The sequence below is a fragment of the Pezoporus occidentalis genome, unplaced genomic scaffold (assembly GCF_034315485.1).
Source record: "Pezoporus occidentalis ecotype Australia unplaced genomic scaffold, CSIRO_AGI_Poc_V1 ctg4, whole genome shotgun sequence".
Taxonomy (NCBI): Eukaryota; Metazoa; Chordata; class Aves; order Psittaciformes; family Psittacidae; genus Pezoporus; species Pezoporus occidentalis.
In genome coordinates this window covers 19685634-19711036 of record NW_026915724.1, presented here as the reverse complement: position 1 = coordinate 19711036, position 25403 = coordinate 19685634, and the positions used below count along the sequence as shown (strand labels likewise).

Genomic DNA, 25403 nt, shown 5'->3' with positions numbered 1-25403 from the left:
TGCTGTTCTTGGATTCATGGAGCTTAGATAGAAACTGGGACTAGAAAGGTGTGGAATGTAGCACAGGCTGACATTGCTGAAATTGGCTTAGAAAGCTGAGAAGAGGCAGGCTTGTACAGAAATGTGCCAGGAGAAAGGGAATGTGCTGACTTGCATAGCCCCAAAGCTAAGAGCAGGATGTCTTGGGATGCAGCAGATACACAAAGGGTTGCCTGGGTCAGACAGCTTAAAACGGACCTATCTGGAGTGTGGAATAGGCTCAGTTCCAGACAATTTAAAACAAGAGTTGCAAACAAGCAGGCTTGTTGCATAACTTACGCACATCAGAGAATGAGCCACTGGATCAATGCCTTGCCACTGATGGAACCACAGATGTGCAGCCAGAGCCAGTTCACTTTCATGACTTGCCATACCAATGCTAATTCTGCCAGGATCTGGGGTAGGGACAGATGAATCCTCCCACAGGATGCTGTAAAAACATCGACAGAGCTACACAGCTTACTGCAGTGTTATAAACCCTAAGCACTACATCTGGAGAAAATGAAAGAGTGTAAATGCATGACTTCACTCATGCAGGCACTTGTATGCTCCCTTTCTCCCCATGCTTGACCATTATGCTGTCATTCTCCATTATGGTAAGCAAAAACAATGGGAGTGTATTGAAGGTGCCCTTCCGTCAAATTAATCCTACACCAGAGAGCCAGTCTGGCTGCGAGCTGAGGACAGGGAAAATCCATGGCTGGAAAAGTAGCACTATTTAAAGGCGTGGAGGTCTGTTTGTTGGCATGCTTGGGCTGTGGCATAACAGCTCTGCTGAGAGGGAGCTAAAAATTGGCGAGACTGGTATTTGAGGGTAGGGTCGGGCAGGAACCTAAGCAGGAGCAGTCCTAATGTGTAGTGCAGATTTGGTATGTTTTATGTACCACCTAAGCAGGAGCAGTCCTAATGGGTAGTGCAGATTCGGTATGTTCCTATGTACTACCCCTACTCCCCCTACCTTCTACAGTTACTTAGGTTTGGCAAATGCTAAACCTCTAAATTAGGCTTAAAACTTGAAACATTGCTTTGGGTGCTTTGGCACTGAAGAGCATTCTATGGAGCCCAAGGAGCTCTTCCACAATTCTCCACATGTCATAGGCCTAGGCTATACCTGCTATGTAGGGCTTTTATGTACAGCCATTTTTCTGTTGAATATTTAAAGACTGTTAAAGAGGGGGCAGGTCAAGAGAGAGAATGCATAAAAGTTGTACATTGCAGGTGTTTCACCAGGAATGGCAGGTCCAGATTTGTCCTATGACCTTTCCTCAGCTGGGGGAATTTTGATGTGCAGTTGCTTCCTGAGTTACGTAGTGAAGGAGTTCATTCCTTGCCTGCACACACTGCAGCCCCATCAGCGACTAGTTATAGCTGTAATGGAGGTTATACTTGTGCTCTACTGGATGTATAGTGGAAGAGCCTGTAGATGAAGGGCAGAAAAGAGCCTCATTGCCTATGTGTTCTCAAAACCTACAGAAATTCACCAGCTAGAAGTTTAGACCCAAGTGGAACTGGAGAGTGTAGACAAACTCTCTTAGCTATGTCCTTGCAGAACACAGTACCCAAACCTAATCAACAGGAAATCAGGAAACCAGCAGTTTAACTCTGAGTTTCCATTAAATACAGATACAACAGTTGCTCTATTAAGAAAAAAAAAAAAAATAATGCAATAATCCTTAATAACTCAGGCCCTATATTAGTAATTGCCATTACAACTAATGCAGCAGATGAAGTCCCATCACCTAGTTTGTGTCTGCAGTTCACCAGTAGTATATCCAATAAAAAGATAAAATTTTGTATACAAAAATGAGACTGATGTCAACCATCATACTAGGAAGGGAAACCTCTTAACTGGGCAAAAAGAAACACCAATAATAAAGGTATGTACAAAATATAAAAGGAGGTGGAAAAAAGAAAATACTGAACCCAGTTTTACAGTTCAGTAAGAACACTTCCTAAGAGAAAAGGCAGGCCTGGCTTCTTCTGAGGAATTTTTTGCTTTACCAAAATGCGCAAAGTGCATTGGGCCTTACACTGAAGGAGCCTGTTGTCAAGTGCTTCAGAAACATTTGAGTTACAGAGCCAGGCACACATGCTGTCTCCTTCTGTCTTTCCTTGTCCTTCCATGAATCTGACCCTCCTTTAGAAGTCCAGCTTCAACAGGAAGAGCAGAAAAAGGTCTCAGTCTAGAGTAGCTTCTGCTGCAAGAGCCTTCAGCTTTCTCAAGCTCAAAAAGAAATTGCACGCAGGTCTCTACTTGCTGTATGTAAGCTCTGCGTACTGAGATGGAATGCAAAAGGCATGAATCTTATCAGACATGATTCTGCACTAGTTGCCACTGTGCTTGTGCTTAATTCAATGCTGTCCACCTTTGCTAAACATGTTCAGCAGCTGGAATCAGGCTGTGAAGGAGTGAGACAAAAGTGAGGCCCAAAGACATCATCGCAATGTAGACCACATATGACTTTAGGTTGGAAATAACAATGAAGCTGTTAAGCTTAGCCTAGAACATTAGCTATGGTATGTATCTTCTAGGGAAAAAAAAAAAAAGATAATAAAAGGCCACTTCAGAAATCAGGCATGTAAGCACTTAGGACAGTAAAAATACAGTTCACTCTGTAAAGAAGCCCAAGTTCAGGATGGATTGAAACATGGAAGTTTTTGCAAAACCTGTGCACCCTTGCTTATAGGACATTGGTAGATGATGAAGTCATTTGTTACCTTAGTTATCTCATGTTCTCAAAAACAGAAGTTCCTTTCAAACACTTTAGGATGGAAACAGATCTTCACTTGTTAAAAACTGAGTTGCAGGCATGGAGCCAAAGTTTCCCTGTCAAACTTGTATGAGTACTGGATTTACTTGTATGGATGTAGACTGGGATTTGGCCAATACAACTTGTCATAGTCCCAGGTGTTTCAAATGGCAATAATGTGCTTTAACTCTGGCTAGCCATTAGGGTGAGGACTGTCTTGGGAGTAAGGTCAATATAATGTCACTGAACTCAGTTCCTAGGCTTATAAAACCAGTCTTGCTGAGTCTTTGACACTACTTTCACCTATGTGATTCATGCTTACATGGGCACCTGCAGCTATAATTACCTGGGTTGAGAAGCTCTTTGGGAACTTCTCTGAGGGCTCTTAGTAGCTCACTAATTTGTGCTACTCTAGGAATTGATTCAGACTTCATTTCCGCTTTCTCTGTGTGGAAGAACTTAGCCTGCTGACACATTTAACCCAGTCACTTCCAGCAAAGTGCGTGTGTCGGTTCTGTCCCTTCACGCATGGTGCCAAAGCAAGAGTCCAACGTAGAATGTACTTCTTTTGCAAGACATATTAAAAGCTGCATAAGATGAGCTCATTTAAGCCACAGTTTCAGACATCCAAATACAAGACAAGTTCTCTGAGGGGGCATTATAGCTGCAGACACCAGCGTACAGAGCTGTAGGCTGTGCAGCATGACTGACGTGGAACAGCTATCTTACTTATTCATCTGTGTCTGGGAGGGTCAGCAGAAATTCCAGCACTTCCATAAGGGAACAAAATCCTTCTGGTACTTTAAGAGAGGATTTCCCTGATTCTCCTCACAACACAGCAGTGTGGAAGCCTTACTGCTGCTAAGGCAGACCGCTACTGAGGCTGGAAGCTAGCAATCTCACCTGACTGCTTGGAGGGTTCTACTGGGTGTGCATAAGTCAGCTCTAGTCAGAAGCATGCAGACCATATGGTGCCCAGATGATGCATAATAGCGTTTATTTAGTGGCCTGGAGATATGATGATGCACTGACTGGCAAAAGGAACAACTTTGCTCTAAACAACAGTTATGCTTGTGTTTGCTCTTTTGCGATACCATGCCTGGGTAATGCAGCCAAGAGGTGCATGGAGGAGCTGTGCATACTGTGTCACAGAATGGTGATTAGCAACTTGGTGACAACATAAGCCAAAATGCAAGATAGAGCACAGCGTGTAGTTAGCAAACAAGGCACAGTTGTCTCCTTTTGTCATTAGGCTGTGGGATAAGAAAGGATGAGATGGCCATGGAATATTCTGTTTGCCACTTGTTATCTAGAACACTGCTAACAGAAAGCTGCTAAATCAGCTTAGCCAAAGCCAGAGGTGAAAATGATGTTCTGATGAATTAGAGAGGGCCCAGCAAAAGCTGTTCAAACAGAGCTTTTGTCACCCCCACTGGAAAAGTGCTTATTACTTTTATTATGGAAATGCCTTAAGACATTATAATTTCACATGCACACAACCGCTGCCTGTTTTGCTAGACACTGTACAAACACTGAGAGAGAGACCTACTCACCTGTCTGGAGCTCTGGGAGCATTGTGAGCATTGGCACAGAAGTTGCTCTTCAGGCAGCTTTTTGCAATGTAGTAGTAGGAAATACGTCAGCCTAATAGCAAAATTCTTACTGAAGTCAACTCAGGAGTCTCTCTCCCAATAAAGACATAGCTTATTTTAGGAGTCCACACTACTTCTGACTATGTATTATAGGACAGACTGGCTTTGCCCAAAGTTTCTATCTTAACTCTGCTTTTACATATTAGTTGGCTATGGAAATAGCATATTGTATAAGATTATATAAAACAAGATTGTACTGTGCAAAGGGCCCCAATTTATTTACTCAATATGTCTCATGGTGTCTGGATGATTACATACAAAAGCCAGGGGCAAAAAAAGCAATAAAAGCCACAAGACAGTAGAAGTATTGTTCAGATAGCTGTGTAATAATATTAAGCAATTTAATTTTCTGTGTTGAAAGTTAATTACTTACTTTAGGGAAAGGCCAATTTAACGTCTTCAATCACCTAAGTGGCATAGATTCATTAAAAGGAACCCATATTAGAAATAACTTCATGCCACACTGCTTTTATTTCCAGGGATAAAACTTCTTGCCCCCTACCCCTAGCCAACTTTTGTTCTAAACAGATTTTTTGCTGTCCTTTTCTCCATAGCTTCTGGGAGGTGAAAAAAAGCGCCTGAAACAAACCTTTGTGGACCGTGTAAGGACATGCCCAGATATTACAGGTGTCTGACATCAGCCACAGATAGCAGATAAATGCAAGGAGATTCACCAGATGAACATTTCAACTGCCACAGAAATAAAGTGGGGCAAACTGTATAGGAAAGTCACTAATGTAATAGTGATTAGAGGCTGAAACTCAAGGAAATTGTACCTTTAAAAAACTACAAAAGTTAAAAAAATAAACAAATGAAAGACCAAAAGAAAACTAAGAACAGCAGAGTCAGGAAATGAGCCAGAATTACTATTGGTACGTTGGAAACTCACATAATGTTGCTGAAATGACCTTTTTTAGGTGAGCCTCACTGAATTCAGTACAATGCTCCTGTAAAAGGAAAGCCTGTGAATAGGCTTAAGGGAGGCATGGAGGGATTGGAATAAGAATAAATAACTAAAATAAACACACCCTAACCTGTTCATAATAACAGCATCTCCCAAATGCTTTCCCTGCTTTTATAGTCACTTTCAAAACCACCAGTAGGTAACAAAAACATTCCTGCAAAGGGTGTGTGCGAGCACTAAATCTGTCACAGGTAAGAATAATCCAGAATCAGTCACATATGTGTAAAGTACCCTTGGAGTCTGGAAAGTGTTTGTGAAAATAAGCAGCCAGCACCCCTTTGTTTGATATTTGCTCTCTCATAGTAGTACTTGAGATCAGTGGTGGAAGAGGCACAATTGCCAGCCCTGAAACCCTGGTGTAGGGTAAGATCTTCCAGGTGTTGCCAATAAGAGTATCAGCCAAAACAGTCTCCTATTTTCCTAGCCTCCTTACCTACTGCCCTCAGCTGACAGTTTTGTCATGTGCTGCCCTACTGCCCTGCATCCAGCCATGTGCACAAGAATCTGGTTTGAGCCAAGAGCCTGAAATCTATGAGGTACTGATGTCCCATTTAGATACTGCCAGCATTTTCAAAGCACTGAATTGCTCCTTAATCCCGGAGGTGCTTGAATTTTTACTCATCAAAATTTGCAAAGCCTGCCTTACAGCTTATTAGCTGCTTTGAATCTTATCTCAAGCTGAGGCCCAAGGTGTGGTACACAAAGCAGGGAAGGGAATGCCTTTCTCACTTCAGGGCCCCAACCCTTAGGCATGTGTAAAGCTTGTAATAGGAGGGGTTAGACCCCTGTCCAGGCCCCTGGACATGTGGAAGGCATTTGAGTGTTTGCATAAAGGACAGGAGGAAAGGGGGGTGAGAAGGGGAATGGGTGAAACATCACATATAAAACAACCCTGGAAGAGCTATTGTGCATTGCTAAAGTAAGGAGCTACCTAAAGAGTTGCCTAGACATTGGTGTCCAGCCCCTGTAGAAGGCAGACTACTGGGATCTCAACAGACAGTCATGTCTCTGATCAGCTGCATCAGGAAATACTTCAGTGCTTCAGCCCTTATCTTCTCTCGTCTTTCTGGTATTTTAGTACTCATCAGTTTAGATGGCTCCTCAGTTACCAAAATTCTGTGTCTGGAGTTTGGGGCAGAAAATGTTAGGGGCTGCAGGCTACATGCATTTCAACAGGAACAGAGTACACTCAAGTACTTCCTACAAGCCTCATCCCTGTCTTCTGATGGCTGGCCCATCCATCCACATTGTAACTTACCTCCAAATTTGGCTCTAGTTGCTACCAGGTTGGGTTTCTGATAATCACGCAGTTTTAACCAGCACTCCATGGCAACAGTTTATCCTCCTCTTTGCAGTTCAGGTGGCCTACAGTCATCTTCCGGTAAGTGAATCAGAGTTTGGCATTTTTGCAGTATATTCCTCACCATTTCATTCAAGTTTGACGATTTCTTTGCCGTAGGTCTACCATGTAGTAGGACTTCCACAAATACAGTTGTAACAGTGCTGCTGTTCTCTGCCCCACCTATGTAAAGAGGCAATGTACATACTAAAAAGCAACAATAAACACTGGTGAGACCAATGCAGTGTGTGTACCTACACCTATTATAGCAGAGAAACAAGTTAAATTCTAAGATTGTGTTGAATTAGTTAAAAAAAAAACCCAAACAAACAGGTCTGAAAGAAATGTTGTCTTCTGACAACAGAATTACATTACTACCTTTTTTAATTAGCAGAGGAGGGGGCAAGCAAAGTTGAAGGGTTTAGATTCATAGCCAAGTTCCCCTGTTTGCCAACCGGATAGCAATAACTGTCATCACTGATGCTTTGCACAACATGTGTCTCAGGTTCTAATACATATACAATACCTTATCCCCTGAATCAGTAAAAGAAACAGACAAGAACCAACTATAAGTAATTTTGTTCCATTTAATTCTCTTCAAAATATGTACCACAAAGTTCACGAGCTTATCTTTCTAACATGAAGCTTGTCAACTCCCCTTTTAACTGACTCCAGCCCTGTAGCTTTGAAGCTCCCTAAGGCTGTGGGGCACAGAGCTCAGCAGATTTCTCAGGAAACCTTGTATATATGGGGGGGAGGGGGGGGGGGGCACAGCAGCATGCAATGATTGTGGTCTCGCTGTAGCTTTTAGCAACCATTTCCAGTGTCACAGTGACCTGCTGTTATTTGAAAAGGAAGTTTCCAGCTGCAAGTATCTTTAATTTGCAACTCCTACCTCCTCACTGAAAGAAGCCTGCTGGGCCTGGTATGCATCCCTGTTAAAGTTGTGTGGACACTTTTTTACGTTCTTAAACACTCAGGTTACATGAGACCTCTGATCTCATGGTGATTACAGAGGAACTCTAGTTAGGTTTGTCTTCCACAGCTAATGAGTGCTGCTGAAACAAGTTTTATACTTTGGCAATGGGATCTGTTGAGTGGAACTAGCCATGAGTCAGCAATTAGCTAAGGTTGTTTGAATAGCGATATAAACCATGCCTGCAAACAGTCCACAAAGGTCATACCAAGCGCCTAGCATTTAGACACCACTGCCCTGGTGATAGGAATTCTCGTAAGACGCTCACATTTTTTAGACCAAGTATCATTCTATTTGACATTTGGATATCGTCATATTAAATACCCCCTACTTGGTATCTGGGTGACAGGAAAGAACGCTTGACATCATTGGTACTATTCACAGTGAGGCATGCCTGCCAGACTGACAGATGCTGCTCTCTCCCCATCTAGGGGAGTTAGGCACTAAAATTAGTAACTATTAAAGCAAGCACACTGAGTAAGGATCTGCTGAATCTCACCAACAAGAAGTACTGAGGCAGAGGTAAGGAGTCACCACTGCTCTTTCTACGTGAGCTTGGGCTGTAACTCACAAGCAGGGACAGCACAGCTTACAAAATGACTGCCCCTAGGGTGGAGGTGGACGAGTTGCTCAAGAATAACAAGGTGCTGAGCCATGGCAGCTCACAGCACACCCCATTAAAGCAGAAGAAAGGCAGGGGCAACCTTCGCTTGTTTTGACCTGCGCTGACAGCTGGGGGGCGGGGGGGGCGCGTTAGGCCAGATACAGGATGTGCGAGACAGTTCCCTGGTGATTCCCAGGCACTGCTTCTCACAAATAGCCCTAAAGAGGAAGACGTTTACAAACAGCCCTGGAGAGGAAACGGTTTATAAGCTAAAACTCATTTAGGGTTCAGCTCTGTTGCCCCTGCAACCACAGGAAACAAACATACTAGCCCTGCTTGTGAATCACAGCTTTTGGGAACTTCACCTTGAAGAACAGGAAAGAGTCTTTCTTCAGGTAGAATTGATCACTTTAATCCCTTCTGCTGGGATCATTGCCCAAGATCCTTCATTTGCCAAAAAAAAAAAAAAAATAAGGGGGGGAGGGGGGGAAGAATCACAATTAGAAACAGCCGCTTGTGATGGTTCCACCCTCCCTCCTTCAATTGTTCAGTGGTTTAACATTCAGCCTGAATACTGCAGACCTACTTTTAATTCTCTCTTCTAGCTGAGAGGATTGAAGGCCACATTGTTTCAGCCCTCCACTCAAGTGGCCTAGCTACAAAACAACTGAATTAATAATAATAAAAAGAGAAAGGCATCCCCCCACAAACGCCTTCACGTTCTGCTGACCCACTTCAATGAGAACATTTGGAGACTGTGTGGCTCTTAGGGTTTTGCCAGGAGTGAGAACTGCAATTAGTCTCTAAAACCAGTGTTACTGGTTCCAGGCAGACACAGACTTCAAGGCACCTTCTGCATCAGAGGTGAGTGGGGGTTTAAAATGTCTTCGCAAGAGAAATCCCAGGCCTCTGAACTACCTACCAGAAGTCAGTTTTTATCAGTCTCCCTGACATGTTTTTATGAGCATTAAATGCCACTAAACTTGGGAGAGTAAAACAAAGATTGTCCCCAAGGCAAGGGGAAGAACAATAGCATTAGTGAATTACCATTCATCATCGCAAGACCAAACAGCATATAGGCGTTGCTATATGGCAACATCATCGCCCTGGCCCAGAAGCGAGAACTGGGGTTTTAACAACTGCCTTTTATTGCTGTAGATAAATACCAGCTGCCTCACTCCCAGCATCAACAGTTCAGTTTGTATCACAAGTTTTAGTCTTTCATATGTAAACAAAGCTATGCAAACATATAAATTTGAATGGGGAGCGGGTAGTTTTTCAAAGCTGATCTTACAGAACAAGAAGGGTGCTTACAGAGATGCTGAGAAATGAAATGTACGAATGTGTATCTGGTTTGAGTTACAAGGAAGGCCTTACATCCCTTTGAAACCCAATCTTTTCCAAACATACACCACATGTGCATTTGTACATCCATGACTGTAACAACGGCTGGCAGATAACCTCTTTTTACTCACTTCTGTAATGAATGAATTCGATTACTGCCATACAAAAGCTGCAGTTTGAAAACTCCCGGCAGCACTAGTCCTTGTTGTGGTAGGAGGAGAACTTCTGTGGGAACTGAACTGCTCTTTTTTATCTCTGTACACGGCAACAAGCGAGCTCTTCGGGAGTCAACGACAAACTTGTTCTGGGAACCGTTTACCCTTCAGCCAAGCCAGCGCCGGGAGCTGCGATGCCACCTACCGATGGCGCTGGGAACTGGCCTCAGGCCCCCGGCTGGCTCCCTGGGGAGCAAAGCCAAGCCCAGGCTTCCGAGCAGAAACTGCACAGCTTTTTCTTACTGGTACCAGTGAACGGCTTCTACAGCACTGTCCTCAAAAGACGACAGCCCTCGTAGGTTACTCATGGAAGAACAGTTTGTTTCTAAAATAACCACTGTCCTCTAACGAAGTTTAATACAAGTTCAGTTCAGAAAAGCAGCCTAGCAAGAAACTCAGCACTCTCTCCACCAAGTGACATTTATCCTGAAGGGGTAACAATGTAATTCCTCGAAGTGACAGAAGCAGCATTGATCACCCTTTCTCTCAAGGCCAGAACACTAAAACCACAAGTATTCTGATCACGGTAAAGTTGCTTTCTGGAGCCAATCTGCTACGCATCCCTACCACAGGAACTGGAGGATATAATTATGAGAAATAGAACAAAAAGGAATGCCTCCTTTTCACACACCCAAAGCACCACTCTCAGCAGAAGCTCTTAAAAATATATTGTACATTGTTTCATTTAGGAAGCAATAGTGTAATTTTCAGACAGAGAGAGCACACCTCCCCTCTTTATCCAGACCCATCCTCATTGTGATTTGAAAAAAGGAAAAGAAAGAAAAAAAAAAAAGAGGCTGCAACAAAATGTAATGAAATCTATATTGTTAGTCCTGCAGATCTGGTAAGAGGCATCACTCAAGCATTCTACTCGTATATGGTATGTTTCTAAAGACAAAACCAGGATTTACTACAGAAGTTTTTAACAGCAGTATTTATATTGTGCTCAGTGTCATCAAGAAAGGGAGGCGCCAAGGTGGTAAAATAACCCCTCGTTTATATCCATAGGATTTAAAATGTTTAATGTGCAAGTCCTGGACAGAAATTATTAATTTACAACATAGTAGAATTTGAAGGACAGGGTTTCTTCATTGTATGTGCTCACAGTAGTAAGTGAAGTTGCTGAAGTACAAACATCAGTATACTTAAGTGACTTATGCTTCATTTTTAAGGCAAAAATAGGTAACAACACAACTGCATATAGTTGCAAAAATATTTACAGATGATTAGAGTCCACTTCTAGCATGAAAATTTTAATGATGAGCTTAATATAGCAGTGTTTTATTTGAAAAGCTACCATCAAAACTGTGAAATGAATCTACCTAGAGTGAGTAGCACTGACATTTTTACCTGGGCCTGTACACTCACTTTGTCCCTGAACCTCTATCACTGTAAGCTGTCCTCCCTCCCTGGTCCATGTACAATCTTACTACAAAGGCACAGGTGTGCCTGAGCAGGCCCAGAGTCCACAGAGGTAAAAAGCTGGAACGCTAAAAATGTATGCAAAAGGTCCCAACAGAAAAAAAGAGAAAACAGATCCTGAGAAATAAAACTAATGGGGGGGGAAGGGAGAGGAGGGGAAAGCTATCTGCAGTTATCTGAGGATCTGCTCAGTCATCCTTGTCTTTTGCTCCATGTTTCAGGATGCGTGTGAACTCGATGTAGTTGAAGTTCCCCTTTTTGTCGATGGGAGCCTCCCTATACAACTCATCTACCTCCTCATCCGTGAACCTGTCTCCCATTGTGGTGAGCAGCTCTCGCAGGTAGTCTTCTTGGATGAACCCTAGAAAGAAACACAAAGGGGAAGCTGTTTCTTAGCCAAGCCTTCCAAACCAGTAGAACAGACATACTGGCAGACCTGCTAATACGTGTTTGCACCAAGAGTCCAAAATATTTTCTTACTGGATTCTAAAGAAACTCCTTGAATGCAAAGGGGAGGAGAGGGACATTTAATGCAATTCATACAGATTTTTGAAATGAGGGCCTGATCTGCTGTGATCCGGTAAACACCTATTTCCACCCACTGATCTTTAACAGCTGAAAGTGGAAAAACAAGTTCCTGCCACTACTAGTCTTCTTTACACAAGCTGTTCTCTTAATTCAATTATATTTTTCTTGACTTAATTAGATATATTTGTGTATCCTCTATAAACTAGTTTCCTCTGGGGACTAAATAACCATTGGCTGGCTCTTCACTCTACACAATACTGTTACTGGAGGCGGTTTACGTAGATACAGAGCTGCTGGCAAGTGTCCAGGGACAGTTTATAACAGAAAAGACTTTCAGATGGGATTGAGCAAGTTAACTCAGAAGGGAGGAAGAATGTTTACTTGTTGAGATGTAGAGGCAGAGAAGCTAGTAAAGAAAAAGGTACAATATATCAAATTATTTATGCAAAAATATTAGCAGATGATTTTGGAAGAAAGCAGTTGCTAAGTATGTCCTGTTAATTCAATTTCAGTAGATGGGTAGAACCACCAGTTGCCAAACAATTCCAGGAAAGTTTTGAGATGAAAAAATGGAATGTGAGTAGTAAATAGTAGACAGAAGAATGCAGAAACCAATTAATGTTGAAATAAGACCAACCATGCTTTTAAATGCACAATAGTTGCTTCATTTGATAAAGAAATTGGTTACTGAACTTCAGTTGGAGAAATATCAATAATGGAATAGAGGAGGTAGAAGTATGTTCCAAAAAAGAATGTGTAAACTGTGCAGAACAGCTGGAAATCATATGCAGACACCCACATCAACTGATGTAGATTCAATGAGAATGTGACAAAAAGAAAAAAAAAAAGTAGCTCTGTTTTGGAAAGAGAGTTGAATAACTTAAGCAAACAAAATTCATTTGAGAGACAAAACCAAAGAGGGAATCGGGACTGAAAGGCAGTGAACATGGCAAATTATCATGGGGTTGGTGTATGCTGCAGGGAAGGGAAAAACGTGTTTCAACATATGCTAATTAAACCAGCATCATATCCCAGTGTAGGCAAACCCTTGACTGCTGACTCCAAATGAAGAAGGCTAACAGCCATGTTCTACTTCAAAAATTCGGGGAATGTTCAATTAGCCAGACTCATCTTAATCAGGTCAAACTCTGGAGTTGTCTCTTAGCAGATGTGCATAAAGAAGGGGGAAAAGCAGCGAGACAGATTAGGTTTTCTATTTCTGCAGTCCTACAGAGACCAAGTGCTGAGAGATGACAAAAGGATTAGTATTCAAAGAATGCAAAGCCTTTGGTGCTCCAAGTTTAGCCTCAAGGAGACAGATTGCTCCTGTTTGAGCAGCTAGGTGTTTAAACACTGAACTAGGCTGCTAGACTAGGAATACACTAAAAGTTTTAGCAGCACCAAATTGTAAAGCAAATAGCAAACCCACTCTCCCTCACACACAGATTCGGTGTAGATGGGGAGTAACAAATTAATGAAGCAAAAATTAAGATGCAGGCAACACAAAACAGATGACAATGCAGGATCAAAGATCAGACATAACAAATGCAGACAGATATAACTTTTATAGTTATCATTTATAGTTATTATATACTATAATACTATAGAATAATTTCATAGTACTACACATGATTGTAATGCTAAAGCAATATACTCAACTAGATTTGCAATACAGGAAATGTAAGTAAAAACCAGCAAGTACAACTGCCTTGTCCTCATCAAGAGGATCTGATTTGTATTATACTCTTTCAAAAGAACTACACTAAGGTAGAGCTAGAAAGGCCAGTAACACACACACACTCATGGAGAGTACAAAGTGGAAAAACAAAACCAAAAAGGTTTGACATAACTGGAAACCCTTTTGTTTATGTTTAAAAACAACAAACTTATCAGAAGGAACTCAGAGACTAAAATGAATAAAAGGCAAACATGATATGGGTTCTACAAATACATCACAAATACATACAAATTTTGAAGACTGTATTTTGACTGCTATGAACTGAAAATCAATAAAACAGCATAACTATCTAACACGTTTTCTGGTTAACATTTCAGGATGGCGGTGGAACCATTATCCTCAAATCATCCTAGGACTAGACTAAAACATTTACCACACAGAGTTGAAAGATAATAAGATCAATCTTATCAGTACCTGTGGGCCTGAACTAGTAACTTATTATTTACATAGACGTAGAAAGTTACTGTTCAAAAGAACTGTTAGCACAATAATTTTCTTTATATGGTAATTCGCAGGCTCTTGTTTTGGTGCACACAAAAAAAAACCTGTAGCACAGTGAGTCAGACTACCTGTGGAGAGAAGATAATTAACCTATTAACAAAACTTCCTTCTCTAGGAGATGGTAAAGATATCTTCGTTCACAGGGAGGAAGTCAATTAACATTTGAAAAGGCCTTACCAACAGAAGGCCTGTTTACCTACACCTCAGCAGGAAGGGATGCTCTTTGAAAAGGCAAAAGGTGCTAAAAATACACAGACTGAAAATAGCTGTTTGAAATGGAATAATATCATTTGAAAGGTTCAGAGCACATATCCACAGGTTAGACTGAAATACTGTGGAGAGTTGTGAGGTAAGTTATAGGTACGGTGACATCTCTAGTACAGATGCTACGTAATTTTGGCATGCACTAGCAAGTCGTTCACAGCATGTCAAAGCGCTGATATCCTGTGATTCCACAGAACTGCCCTAAGGATTCACCCTCACTTGCTACACACTTCTCCCGAATCTTAGCCTACATGAATAATAAATAAGCTCTACCCTCTAGATTACAGGTGCAACATTTTAAGTGTGACACAGTAAAACAGATCTGCCTTTTCCTTTCTCCCCATCTTGCTATGCAAGTCAGTTCAACCTGTAATTTCTGTCTTCTAGATGCCACCTGGTTTTTATCTTCAGATCACTAAAGTACAGCCTTTCCTGCAACCTGGAAACAAACTGAGCTGCAGGTGAGGGCATGACACATGGCATTTGCCATGAGAGCTGTAACATACACAAGGCAAAATGAGGTTTCAAAAGAGTTTATGTAGCCTGGACACCTTGTCTTGAAATACTAGAAACATTGAAGAATTTGGATGCATCTCAGACCTCCTGCAGGGACTGGACACACTCAGCTGTAATACAGATTTCACATCTGTTACCTTTTTAATGCTGTAGAAAATCACATATTTCCAGTTTGAATTCCTCATATCCTTAGAGCAAACATATCTCATTTTGCACTCAGATGAACATACATGCTGCCCAGTTAAAACACTTTTATTCAAATACTCACAGAACAACATTGCTAATAGACCTCAGTACTCACACAGAACAGCCAGACAGTTTTTACTCACACTCAGTAAAAGTCAAATTCTTACTACTTGGTAGAATGTGCCATCTAGAATTACTGTGTCATACCTCACTTATAATGGTCCAAAAATCAGCATACTTTTTAGAAATCCAAATAACACAAAAGTACCATCTCCCTCCTCCCCCCCCCCCCCAAGTGTCTGAGTTTCTCCTATGTACCTGTTGCTTCTTCATCGAAGCAAGCAAAAGCATTCCTGATTACGTCTTCCGGGTCAGTGCCATTCAATTTCTCCCCAAACATTGTGAGGAACATTGTGAAATTTATAGGGCCTGGAGCCTCATTCATCATGGCATCTAGGTATTCATCTGTTGGATTCTTTCCTACAAATAAAGGGATTCATAGTCGGTTTAGCTTTCAAACTAAAAGTAACCTGAAGAGCATATCCCAGACTCCATTATTCTAACTGCACAAATTTGCCTGTCAACCACAAACAGAAAAGTGACGTTACCAAGAGAGGCGAGCATATCATGCAAGTCCTCTTTGTCAATGAAGCCATCCCTGTTCTGGTCAATCATGTTGAAGGCCTCCTTGAATTCCTGAATCTGCGACTGATCAAACATCGCAAACACATTGGAAGTGGCGCGCTGAGGGCGCTTCTTGGTGGTCTTTGTCTTTGCCTTTTTGCTGGACATGTTGGCTATTTGATGCTAAGGAGAAAAATAAATACTGTAAATACAGTAAAAGCAGGACTTCTTAAAAAATGTACTATAGTTTAACATGAAAGTTCACAGAAAACACCTCTTACACACTTCGTTTCCTCTCATCAATATATTTCCCTAATGAAGAAGGAAAAAATTGAAGTAGAAAATGCAAACAAATGAAAGATAGACTCCTAAATAAAAAAGTCACTAAAATAAGACATAAGTTAATCTTGAATTTCAGTCTTCAAAATGATAGCTTTTGTGTGGGATCCCTTCTTGATACATGCACCTGCAAGAAGGAAACTACATGAAGAAAGTGAGGTTTTGAAAGCTGTTGTTAAGCCTGTGAAAGAGCACTGTATGGATATACAGATGGGCGGACAATAAATGAGTACAATATTAAATAGGGAAAGGAGAAACACAACTCAGTTGACCTGAACAAACTCTGAAGTGCCTATACTTGGCACCTGACAGTTAGTTGCCATTTTGTATGATGATGGGTTTCTTCCTTGCCTTGTCTTGCATTATTTAAAACCACCCTAAAGCTACGAGAAAATCAATGCAAGCTATTTTTCTGTTCATGCCAGTAAGTTCTGTCTGACCTCCATTTACTATTATGTATTTAATTTTACCCAAAATATACTACAGGTCTGTTGTACCTGAAAGCTCACGTCTGCTGCCTACTCCTTTAAGCAAAAAGGGAAAGCAACCAACTCATGCCTCTTCTGCTCATCTCCCTAGAAAAAAACTACTCAGAAAAAGCCACCTTCAGCTGCAGCACTCGGGCTGTGCTCGGGTCTGAACAACACAGAGCAATGGCCACACTTTGGTCCATTATATTGCTACCACTGTCATTTAATTTACCTGTTGCTGAGCCTGCTAATGTTTCCATCACACAGAGCTGAGGAGCAGGCTCTTAAGATTTTATAACACGAACCGGGGCAGACTGCATTATGCTTTTAGTTTGGGTGGGAGGTATTGACGGGGGGAAACCTACAGGTAGCCCCTCTGAGCTTTAACCACACAATGCTGTGACTGGAAAACAACCCGGCAGCCACCTCTTGCCCTAAGCTTCGGCGTGTGGGGAGAATCAAGCTCGGCCGACACGCTCAGCTCTCCAGCGAGCACAGCACTCAGGAGATTTAATTAAAAAACAAATACTCTTTATTTCTGCCCCCAGAAGGCTGATCTCTGTTCTGAAGCAGCATCCCGCCCTGGGCTATAAGGGCGCATGGAGCCTAAAAGCTCTCGCCCTCCCTACGAAGAGACGACGCCATCGGTTCCCCTCAGCAGCTGCCGCCCCAACGGCTGCCGCGAACAGTCGCTGGCTCGAACGCGTCTCCCAACGCTCACTCTCCACAGCTCGTCCCCGCCCCCTCACCGGCAGCACCCGGACCCTCCCGGCCTCACCCCAGCGCTCTCCGCGGTGGCCCAGTACGAGGGTGACGCGGAAGGGAGGAAGCGGCGGCAGCAGACCGGCTGCTTCCCGGAGAAACCATCGTGCTCCGGAGCGGCGGGTGGGGACCAGCGGCGGAAGGAAAGCGGGTGGCGGCGGGAGAAGCGACGGAGGGCAGCGAAACGGCACCGAGGCCTTTGTCCTAACAACCATAGGGCCCCTCACCCTCCCGGGGCGGCTGGCTCCGGGCGTCTCCGCAACGGCTCCCCCCCTCGGACAGCGTTGGCGCAGCCCGCGGGAAGTGGCTGCTGCCGATGCGGAGCCCTAGGCGCCGCCCGCAGGTGCTGGGCAGCGGGGAGGGAGGGAGCCCCGAGCGCTGATGGGAAAGGGTAATCCCGCACCCGAGCCAGGCAGCGGTGGTGCGGTGTTGCGGTCTGTGTTTGTGTCTGGAGAGGTGGTAGCGTAGCTCCAAAGGGCTGCTGCGGGTCAGCGAGTTTTTCCCGTGTGCTTGTTTTTCATGGGTCACGTTGAAGACGGAGCTTCGGTCCGTGTGTCTGAAGCCTCTACCGGCGACCGCGGGGTTAACAGGTTGGTGATGTGCTAGCAGTGGGGTAAATGAAGCCTCGGGAGGTGGTAACATACTGAATTGACTAGTGTAAGGTGTTACCCTTACAGTATTCCTCGTGTTTCGTTTAAGGGATCAGAAAAACGTCTAGTTCGCATCTTTTAAGTCTTGTAAATGCGCGCACCTCTCACAGAGTAACAGACCCCTTGCAGGATTTATTCTTCCTTATATTTTTTTTAATAAACGCTGTGCAGAAAATAATATTGGGTGTTCCCCCCCCATTTATTCGTATAGGATCTCGAAGTATGAGGTCTTTTTCCTTCTCACTAGAGAATGGAGTCTGAAATGAAGTCAGAAACTGCTTGATTTTAGCCTGACTGCTTCTGCATTTTTTGAAATTCCTCTGAACAGAATGCTTATTCCCATTTTGTATATTGAAGTACCATATAAATCACTTGGGCTTCAAGAAGCAGTTGTTTAGTACACAATAATTACGTTGTGAAGAAAGCTGCAGTTCATCATTCTTTTAACTAATTTTCTGCCTGTTACAAGTTTTGTTCATACACAGTATCTTGGTAAACGACGCTGAAGTTAGCATGAATTTATTTAAGGAGGAAAGGAAAAAAATAGGTGAACAGGCTTTTGCTGAAATTACCAATTATATTTACAAATGTAAATGGTTACATTTAGACACTGTACAATTTAGAAGTTGCAGGCCCAAATTTGAAGGAAAACACTTTAATTGTTAAAAGGCCCAACTTTCTTTCTCCCCCTCCCTCAAACTAGAAGAGTTTTCATGAGGTCTGAGAGTTTGGCTTAATTAGCTATAGGAATGATCTGGACAGGGCTTTTAGCAGCCTGGTCTAGTGGAAGGTGTCCTTGCCCATGGCAGGGGGGTTGGAACTGGATGATCTTTAAGGTCTTTTACAACCCAAAACATTCTGTGTTTCCCTGATGAATATTGCTCTTCTAAAATGTGCCTGAAATTGCAATTGGGAAAAATTAAAAACACAAACTTTGCTGAATTGAGAGCATCCTTATGGAAAAAGTCTGGAGAAAAGTGCTCTGTACTTGCCAGAAATGGCACGTAGTTTCCAGATAATCATATGCAAAGCATGAGTGGGCAGAAAAGCAGTAGAAACACGAAGGTAGTAATAGAGTTATTAAAATGCTTTGTGATAATGTTGAACAACTGAATTGTGAGTTGAAATTTAATTATTAAAATGGTTATTTGATAATTTAAAATCCTTTCATCAGTTACTATACATTGAACCACACTGCAAACACGCTACTTTATGTTTTATTGTTTCTTATGCTATTAAAAAGGTTATATGAAACCTGCCACTGTGGATGTTGTTCCTAGTGTTTAACTTCCAAAGATGTGAGAAATAGGTACAGTAATATACTAACCCAGTATGAGATCAGTTCTTACTGCAAATTGTGTGTTTATCTTTTAAAGCTTTTGTCTCCGGTTTGTCACATCATAATGAATTGAGAAGCAGTTGCTAAATGCAAACCATTTTCTGCACTATTCAAATCTGTATAATGCCTTTACAAATGGTTCCATTTTACTTGATTGCAGCATTTACAATGCCACCAAAGAAATTTAAAAGGGAAAGAATTTGTTTTGCCTCTTAAAATATTATATACGTAATATTTTTTTGCCCATTGACATCATCTTGAAAAGGGAAAAAAAATAAAGGTCTTTTTGGTGACTGTATTAGCTTGTGCTTCATCTCTTACTTAAGAAGAATTGTTGTGATGGTCTCTCAAGTAAACAGGACTTTGTTTCTGCTGTGTAAACTTCACTCTGGAGAGGATACTGCTTGAGGATGGTACCTGTGAGCTGCCCGCAGCCTTGAACAGCTGTGACTGGGCATCCTTGGCTGATGCTGAAAAGCGCACTGTAATCCTATTCCCTGCTGCTTTACAGGCTGGTTTTGAGAGTATAATGAAGCCACATGCTCCTTTCTTGAGTGTGCAGGCTCCTCTGTGCTCAGGTGGTGCTCCTTGACTGCAGGGAGAGCTGTGCTTGCAGATCGCTATCTGATGGGACTGCAGGCCTCGTCATGAAGATGGCCTTCGGGCTCTTCTCAAGAAAACAGTCCAGGTACATCCTAGGGAGAGCGTGTTCTGGAAAGCCCAAGGTTGTAGTTCTGCTAAGTACTTCATTCAGCCATCACATGGTGCAGAGTAGAAATGCTTCGCTCCAGACATAAAATTGCTGTGCAGAAGGGGTACCCCACAGCTAGCCCGCGCAGTTCGGGCGCCGGGGGTTCTCCCTCTGGCTGTGGTGCTGGGAGGATGCTTTGAGTAGCTGGTGGTGCTGTAGCACCAAATAGTGCCTCCTAGTGATGGACTTCAGTTTCGCACAGCGTTTGTTTTGCGGGCTGCCACGTGCAAGAATGTAGCAAAAAGAAATGTTTATTTCTCAGTACCGCATAATTTCTTGCATAAACCGTACAGAACAGGAATTTATCCATTCTGAAAAACATTTTTTTCTTTTTAATGCTGATCTCTTAACTCTTTCCGTTTTCTTATTTCTACTTTTTCCTTTGTAACTCCTTCTTTCTCATTTATGTCAGTCTTGTTTAAGAAAAAAACCTTTTAAGCAAAATGTATAAAGTTTTTCCATTCTTTCCATCAAAAATACTCAAATACTTTTGTGCTGTTGGAATGTTTTCCTAGGCTTGTTTTCTTTGGATTGTGTAAGAGCCTTCAAAATCATGTTTCATGCTGAAGTTCTACAGCTGTTACAGACAGCAAGCAATTTACAGTAAACCTTTTCCGTCATTTAATTTAATTTTCTGTGTTTCCTCACCTCTGCTGAGTTATGATGACTATGCAAACATTTGCGATTAACTTGGTTGCTTAATGAAGCAGAGTCAGTCTGTGTCATTTGATGTTTCTTTGGGAATCTAATTAATGTCACAGGAACAGCTGCACTGGCTCACAGTTAAAGTCTGCCTAGTGCCCTAGCTGTAAAGAGATGTGTGTTCTGGATGTGGGAAGTGGGGAGTCTTGGCCATCCTTTGGTGAGCTCCTGTTTGCACGGGCTGTGTCTGCACTGTCTGCTCCACAAAGGCAACTGCCCTGCACGAGTGGTGGCCAGAGAACTGGTCTGTTTGAGGTCACTGTGTACTGCTTGCTCACTGCAAGACCAGAAAAAATACCAGGATCATCCGCAGCACCTCTCTTTGGCCCTATAAAACAGTGAGGAGCAGAGCAGGCATGTTGGGATTCCTCAGGCTGGAGTTTTGTGCAGCATTCAGATCTTGCTGCCTCCTAAGGAGGTGAGAACCATGACGTGGGGATTAAATGAGGATGTCCACGTCTCATCCTGAGTTTTCAGCAAGTCAAAATTAGGCATGAGAGTGGGGAAGGGGAAGCCCAGCAGCTGCGTCCTCTTCCTGCTTCTTGCATTTCTTGGTGGAGCACCCCTGGGATGTGTCTGCTGGTTTCTTGGATGCCTTCAGCAGTGCTGTGAGGTCTCTCCTACCGGGTGTCTGGAGAGTTTTATTGTGTTTTGTTGTTGTGTATTTTTCTTTTTTTATTTCCCATGAAACTTGGAATCATCAGGTGTTTTTAAAATATCTTTCTGTACACTTCCTCTTCTTTTTGGAGGAGAGAGCACACTGTGTACTTTTATCCTATTTTTAAGGGGAGGGCAGCAGCAGTGGCCATATGTAGGTATTTAGGGCAGAATAAGAATCATGGTAGCCTGTGATATCTTCTCAGAATTCTTTCCCAACCTCTGCAGGTGTTAGCTCATGGAGGAGTAAGCCATCCTGAGCCAGATGTATTTGGTAACCTTTGATGAACTTCTTTCATGAGTTTGCCTAATATGTCATCCTTAAATTGGTGTAAATTTAGCATCTACAATACCCTTCGCAGGTGGTTTTGAATTCCTTTGCAAGGTTGTTATTTGTTACATGAAGAACTTCACTTTACTAATTTTGAACCTACCTAATCCTATTTTTATTTGATGCTCTCAACTCTGTACTGGCAGAAATGCTAAGGCTGAACTGTATGTCCACCTTTTTGGTGTTACTTTTCCTTCTAGAGAGTGCTTGCATATTCTGCCAGCTGTAACAGAGTCCTGCTTAGGTAATTTTTCTTGTGCAAAAGCTATTTCATACTTATGGTCATTGTAGAAGTAAGACTAAAGATACGCATAGGAAACAAAAGAGTCTAAAAAAGAGACACTAAATGAAAAAGCATATTTGTGATTTTCACATTGAATTACAAATTAAAAACGTGTCAAAGTTGGGTGGAACTTTTTGTCAGTTAAGAGATTTTTTTCCTATCATATTATGACTGTTCAACAAAAGTTGCAAATGCTAATTGCAGAGGTTAAGTATTGACAGCACAATCAAAATCAAATATATCCATTGAAGACAGTTCTAGTTCAACAGTCATTTAACAAAATCATTTTGACTGCCCATTGCTTCACCTGGTATTTTGGCTCATCTCTGCCTTTCTATCCCTTCTTCCCTGATTACAGCTGGCATCTGTTGTGTTTGTCAAGCTATCCCAAGGGCAGCACTGTATCAGTCAGAGTGACAGTCGTTCTTTTTGTGATGCTGCAAGTGTCACAGAACTGTTCTGGAATTTCTCCAAAAATAGCTTTAGCACTGTGATCCAAAGGGAAAAAAAAGGTTTGAGAAGTCGTGAGGTAAAGAAGGATTCTGAATGCATGTCCTCGCTTGGGTCTCTTGGAGGGCTTCAGAGCAAGGCTTCTAACCATCTATGGGGTATTCCCTGCTTTCATTCACAGACCTCATGAATAGAAGTGGTGAGTTACTGGTAACTTCTTATGTGCACAGGTGAGGAAAAGGAGAGAACGTTTAAGTTCTCTTGAGCATTGTATGGCAACGATATGACAGGGCCAAGGGCAAGGCAGAGAAATTTAATGCAACTTAAATAAACAGTCTCCCAAATGTTGTAAAACAGGAAAAAAAACAAAACACCTCAATATAATGATCTAAATCTGCAGCTCAGTCACTCTATGAATAAGCGCTGAAATGTGTTTGATGGACTGGACCCAGCAGAGAAGGTGCTCCTTGCATTTTGCATTCCCAAGTTCAAAGTCCATTATACGTAACATTTATATTTAAGAATACAAATTATTTAAAAAAAATATTGAAAAGTATGTCTTGGGCTGTTGGCTTCTCCTAGGAATTTGTGCCTTGCTACCTGTTCTCTGTGATAAAGAAGTCACTACACTGCCACTTGTGTTGTATGTCTGTCACTTGTTTTTTGTCCCAGCTGGTAAGTTGCAGTAATTTTAGCCAAATCTTTGTGTGTTTCTCTCACCCTTTTTGCACTAGTTTTAAGCAGAAACATTGCCAGACACCATGATTCCACAATGTTTATAAGTGAAATGCAAAAGTAAGTGTTAATAAGGCGTTCTTAGTTAGAAAAGGGTGATGTCTCTGGTCTTTCAAACACATGTAAGTAATTCTGCTAACCTAAGAACATACCTCTTCGCCCTCTCCTTCCATGTTAAATTAGCATTTGTATCTCTCTGACAGTGTGTATGTATAAATAATAAAATGAAATGTGCTCAATGTTTGGCTGAAGGTCTAAAATGGTATTTTAAAACATACTCGGAAAACAAGAGGGAGCGTATTCAGTCAGGTGTTTGGCATATAGAAGGTAAGCTGTTACCAGTTTTCTTTAGCTGATACCAATGCAAGTTTGGTTGGTGGAGCAATTTCAAAATGAGCATGCTTCTTGTGAGATGGTAAGATGCTGCCAGTATAAATCCTATTGCGTTAGAGGTGGTTAGCTCACAATAAAGGAGGAGGAATGTGAGAAAAGTAAAAAACCCAGTATCTGTAAGATACAACACTAAGTCAAGGCTCAAGTTACTTGTTTCTGATGCCAGCTCTATTTCAGCACATACTAAGGCAGGGCCTTGCAGACCTCATTTTACACCCACTCACTTGAATATGCTAGACGAAGGCTGGAAATTCTTGCAAAATGCTGCCTTTTAATTCCCAAGGAGCTATGCATTCACAAAGAAAAAACCCAAAACATAGTTCAGTATTTAGTGAGGTTGCACTCACTGATACCCTGAAATAGTCAAAGTGAGGAAATTACTAACCGAGGATTAAATAAACCTTGCAAAATTGAGCAGTGATGGTGTATAAGAATACTAAATGAATGCTCCTGTCACATACCACATACTCCTTTAGGTGCATGTCTTGTAGTCTTGACCTGCCTAACCCTGTAGTATTTGCAAGTGATTTTCAGTCTTTATCAAAGTGCAAGGCTGCCTTACTAGGGGGTGGAATCATGGCTGCATGGCAGAGGAATCTGCATGCAGCCAGTTGTTGGCATTTTCCAGGAGGCAGTTTGATTTCCTGTTCATTACCTGCTTCCAAGAAACACATGAACATCTTCCCTTTGATTTATTATATTCATACAAACTGCATGACTCCTTACGCCCTGTGATGCAGTGTATGTATCTATTATATATGATCTGTTCTCTAGGGAATATCGTGCATTTGGTCTGAAAACATTCCTCGGCAATGCTTTTTCTGTGATGTTGAAATTTGAAATAGAAGTTATTTTTTGCAAGGTTCAGTGCAGCAGTTCCCAAAGGGTGTGCTGCCGCATCAGCCCACCTGCTTTGTTTGCCCACAGCAATGGAGCTTTCCCCTATATACCCAAAGTGGGTGGTCCTGGGGAAGGATGTGTGCATGGTCCTACAGGCTGCAGATTTAAGCAGGAAGAGCAGCCATTGCCCCCCACTTTTCTTTTTAAAGATGAAAAATATTCTATCTAATATATCAAAAGTTTAGGAAAATGGTGATCTCTGTGGAATTGCTGCTCAGAGCACATCAAAACTGAGCTGTGTGGAATCTCCTTCTTTCCCCCCGCCCCGTATTGCTTTTCAACATTTCATGGTAACTTACTTCTAAGCTGCATTTTGAGAGGCATTTACCGATTTCATTTTGCCTCTGTATTTTTCCTGGTTCTGTAATTCTGTTTCTGAGTTATTGTCATCCTAAGTAACTTTTCCTCAGGAGGAGGTTATCTAAAAATATCAGTCAAGTGTGAGAAATGAAGCAAGCCAGCCAAAATAGGAGCATGGGTACACAGGCAATACCAACTGCAGATTAACTGCTGATACCTAAAATGTTCCTGACTCTGCTTTGATTGTTATTCATCCGTTATTTGGACTTGGATTGCCTGAATGCCTTCACTGTGGTAAAAGAACTATTTGCAGCCCTTTGAAACTCCCCAGGAACATGCCAAATAATGGGTTAGTATTATTCCAGACATAAAAAGGCCACAAGGAACATGATGACAGGATTTCAGATACTTTTCAGCTTTTTGGAACAAATACGCTGGGCAGGACACAAAGACGTACTGTTACTGATGTCTTCTGCCAGGATGGGGCCCCTTGTGGTGTATTTTGTTTCTCAACACACGCTGATGATCCTAGAAACAAGTGGTCTAAAGATAGTTCTTAGGTCAGTGGGGAAACAGATCCTCACTTCAAAAATGTACAGACACCATCTCTGTGACATCAGTTAGCTGCTGACCTAGCATGTTAAGCTTCATGTTGTGAAATGCTTCAGTCATCCGATCA

At 42.1% G+C, this 25403-nt stretch overlaps 1 protein-coding gene across 2 annotated transcripts; it reads right to left on the bottom strand.

Annotated features, from left to right (window-relative positions):
* Nucleotides 1-10888: 10888 nt before the first annotated feature.
* On the bottom strand, nt 10889-17374 carry LOC134171025 (myosin regulatory light chain 2, smooth muscle minor isoform). 2 transcript variants are annotated; one of them, XM_062632901.1, is made up of 4 exons: nt 17250-17374; nt 15647-15845; nt 15357-15518; nt 10889-11666 (listed from the first exon to the last, which is right to left on the bottom strand). In XM_062632901.1, exons 2-4 carry the CDS (start codon nt 15828-15830, stop codon nt 11494-11496), a joined length of 519 nt encoding a protein of 172 aa, XP_062488885.1. In that variant the 5' UTR covers nt 15831-15845; nt 17250-17374; the 3' UTR covers nt 10889-11493. The 2 variants fall into 2 exon arrangements, with proteins under 2 accessions (XP_062488885.1, XP_062488886.1); XM_062632902.1 differs by lacking the exon at nt 17250-17374 and adding an exon at nt 16704-16835.
* Between the last annotated feature and the right edge of the window lie 8029 nt (nt 17375-25403).

Bases quoted from the DNA above. Each gene is read 5' to 3' on its own strand.
- LOC134171025 (XM_062632901.1), bottom strand. From the start codon at position 15,830: ATGTCCAGCAAAAAGGCAAAGACAAAGACCACCAAGAAGCGCCCTCAG. The intron at 15,519-15,646 runs GTAACGTCACTT...CTTTATTTGTAG, and splicing joins TGATATGCTCGCCTCTCTTG to GAAAGAATCCAACAGATGAA. The intron at 11,667-15,356 runs GTACATAGGAGA...GTTTCTTTCTAG, and splicing joins CTTCGATGAAGAAGCAACAG to GGTTCATCCAAGAAGACTAC.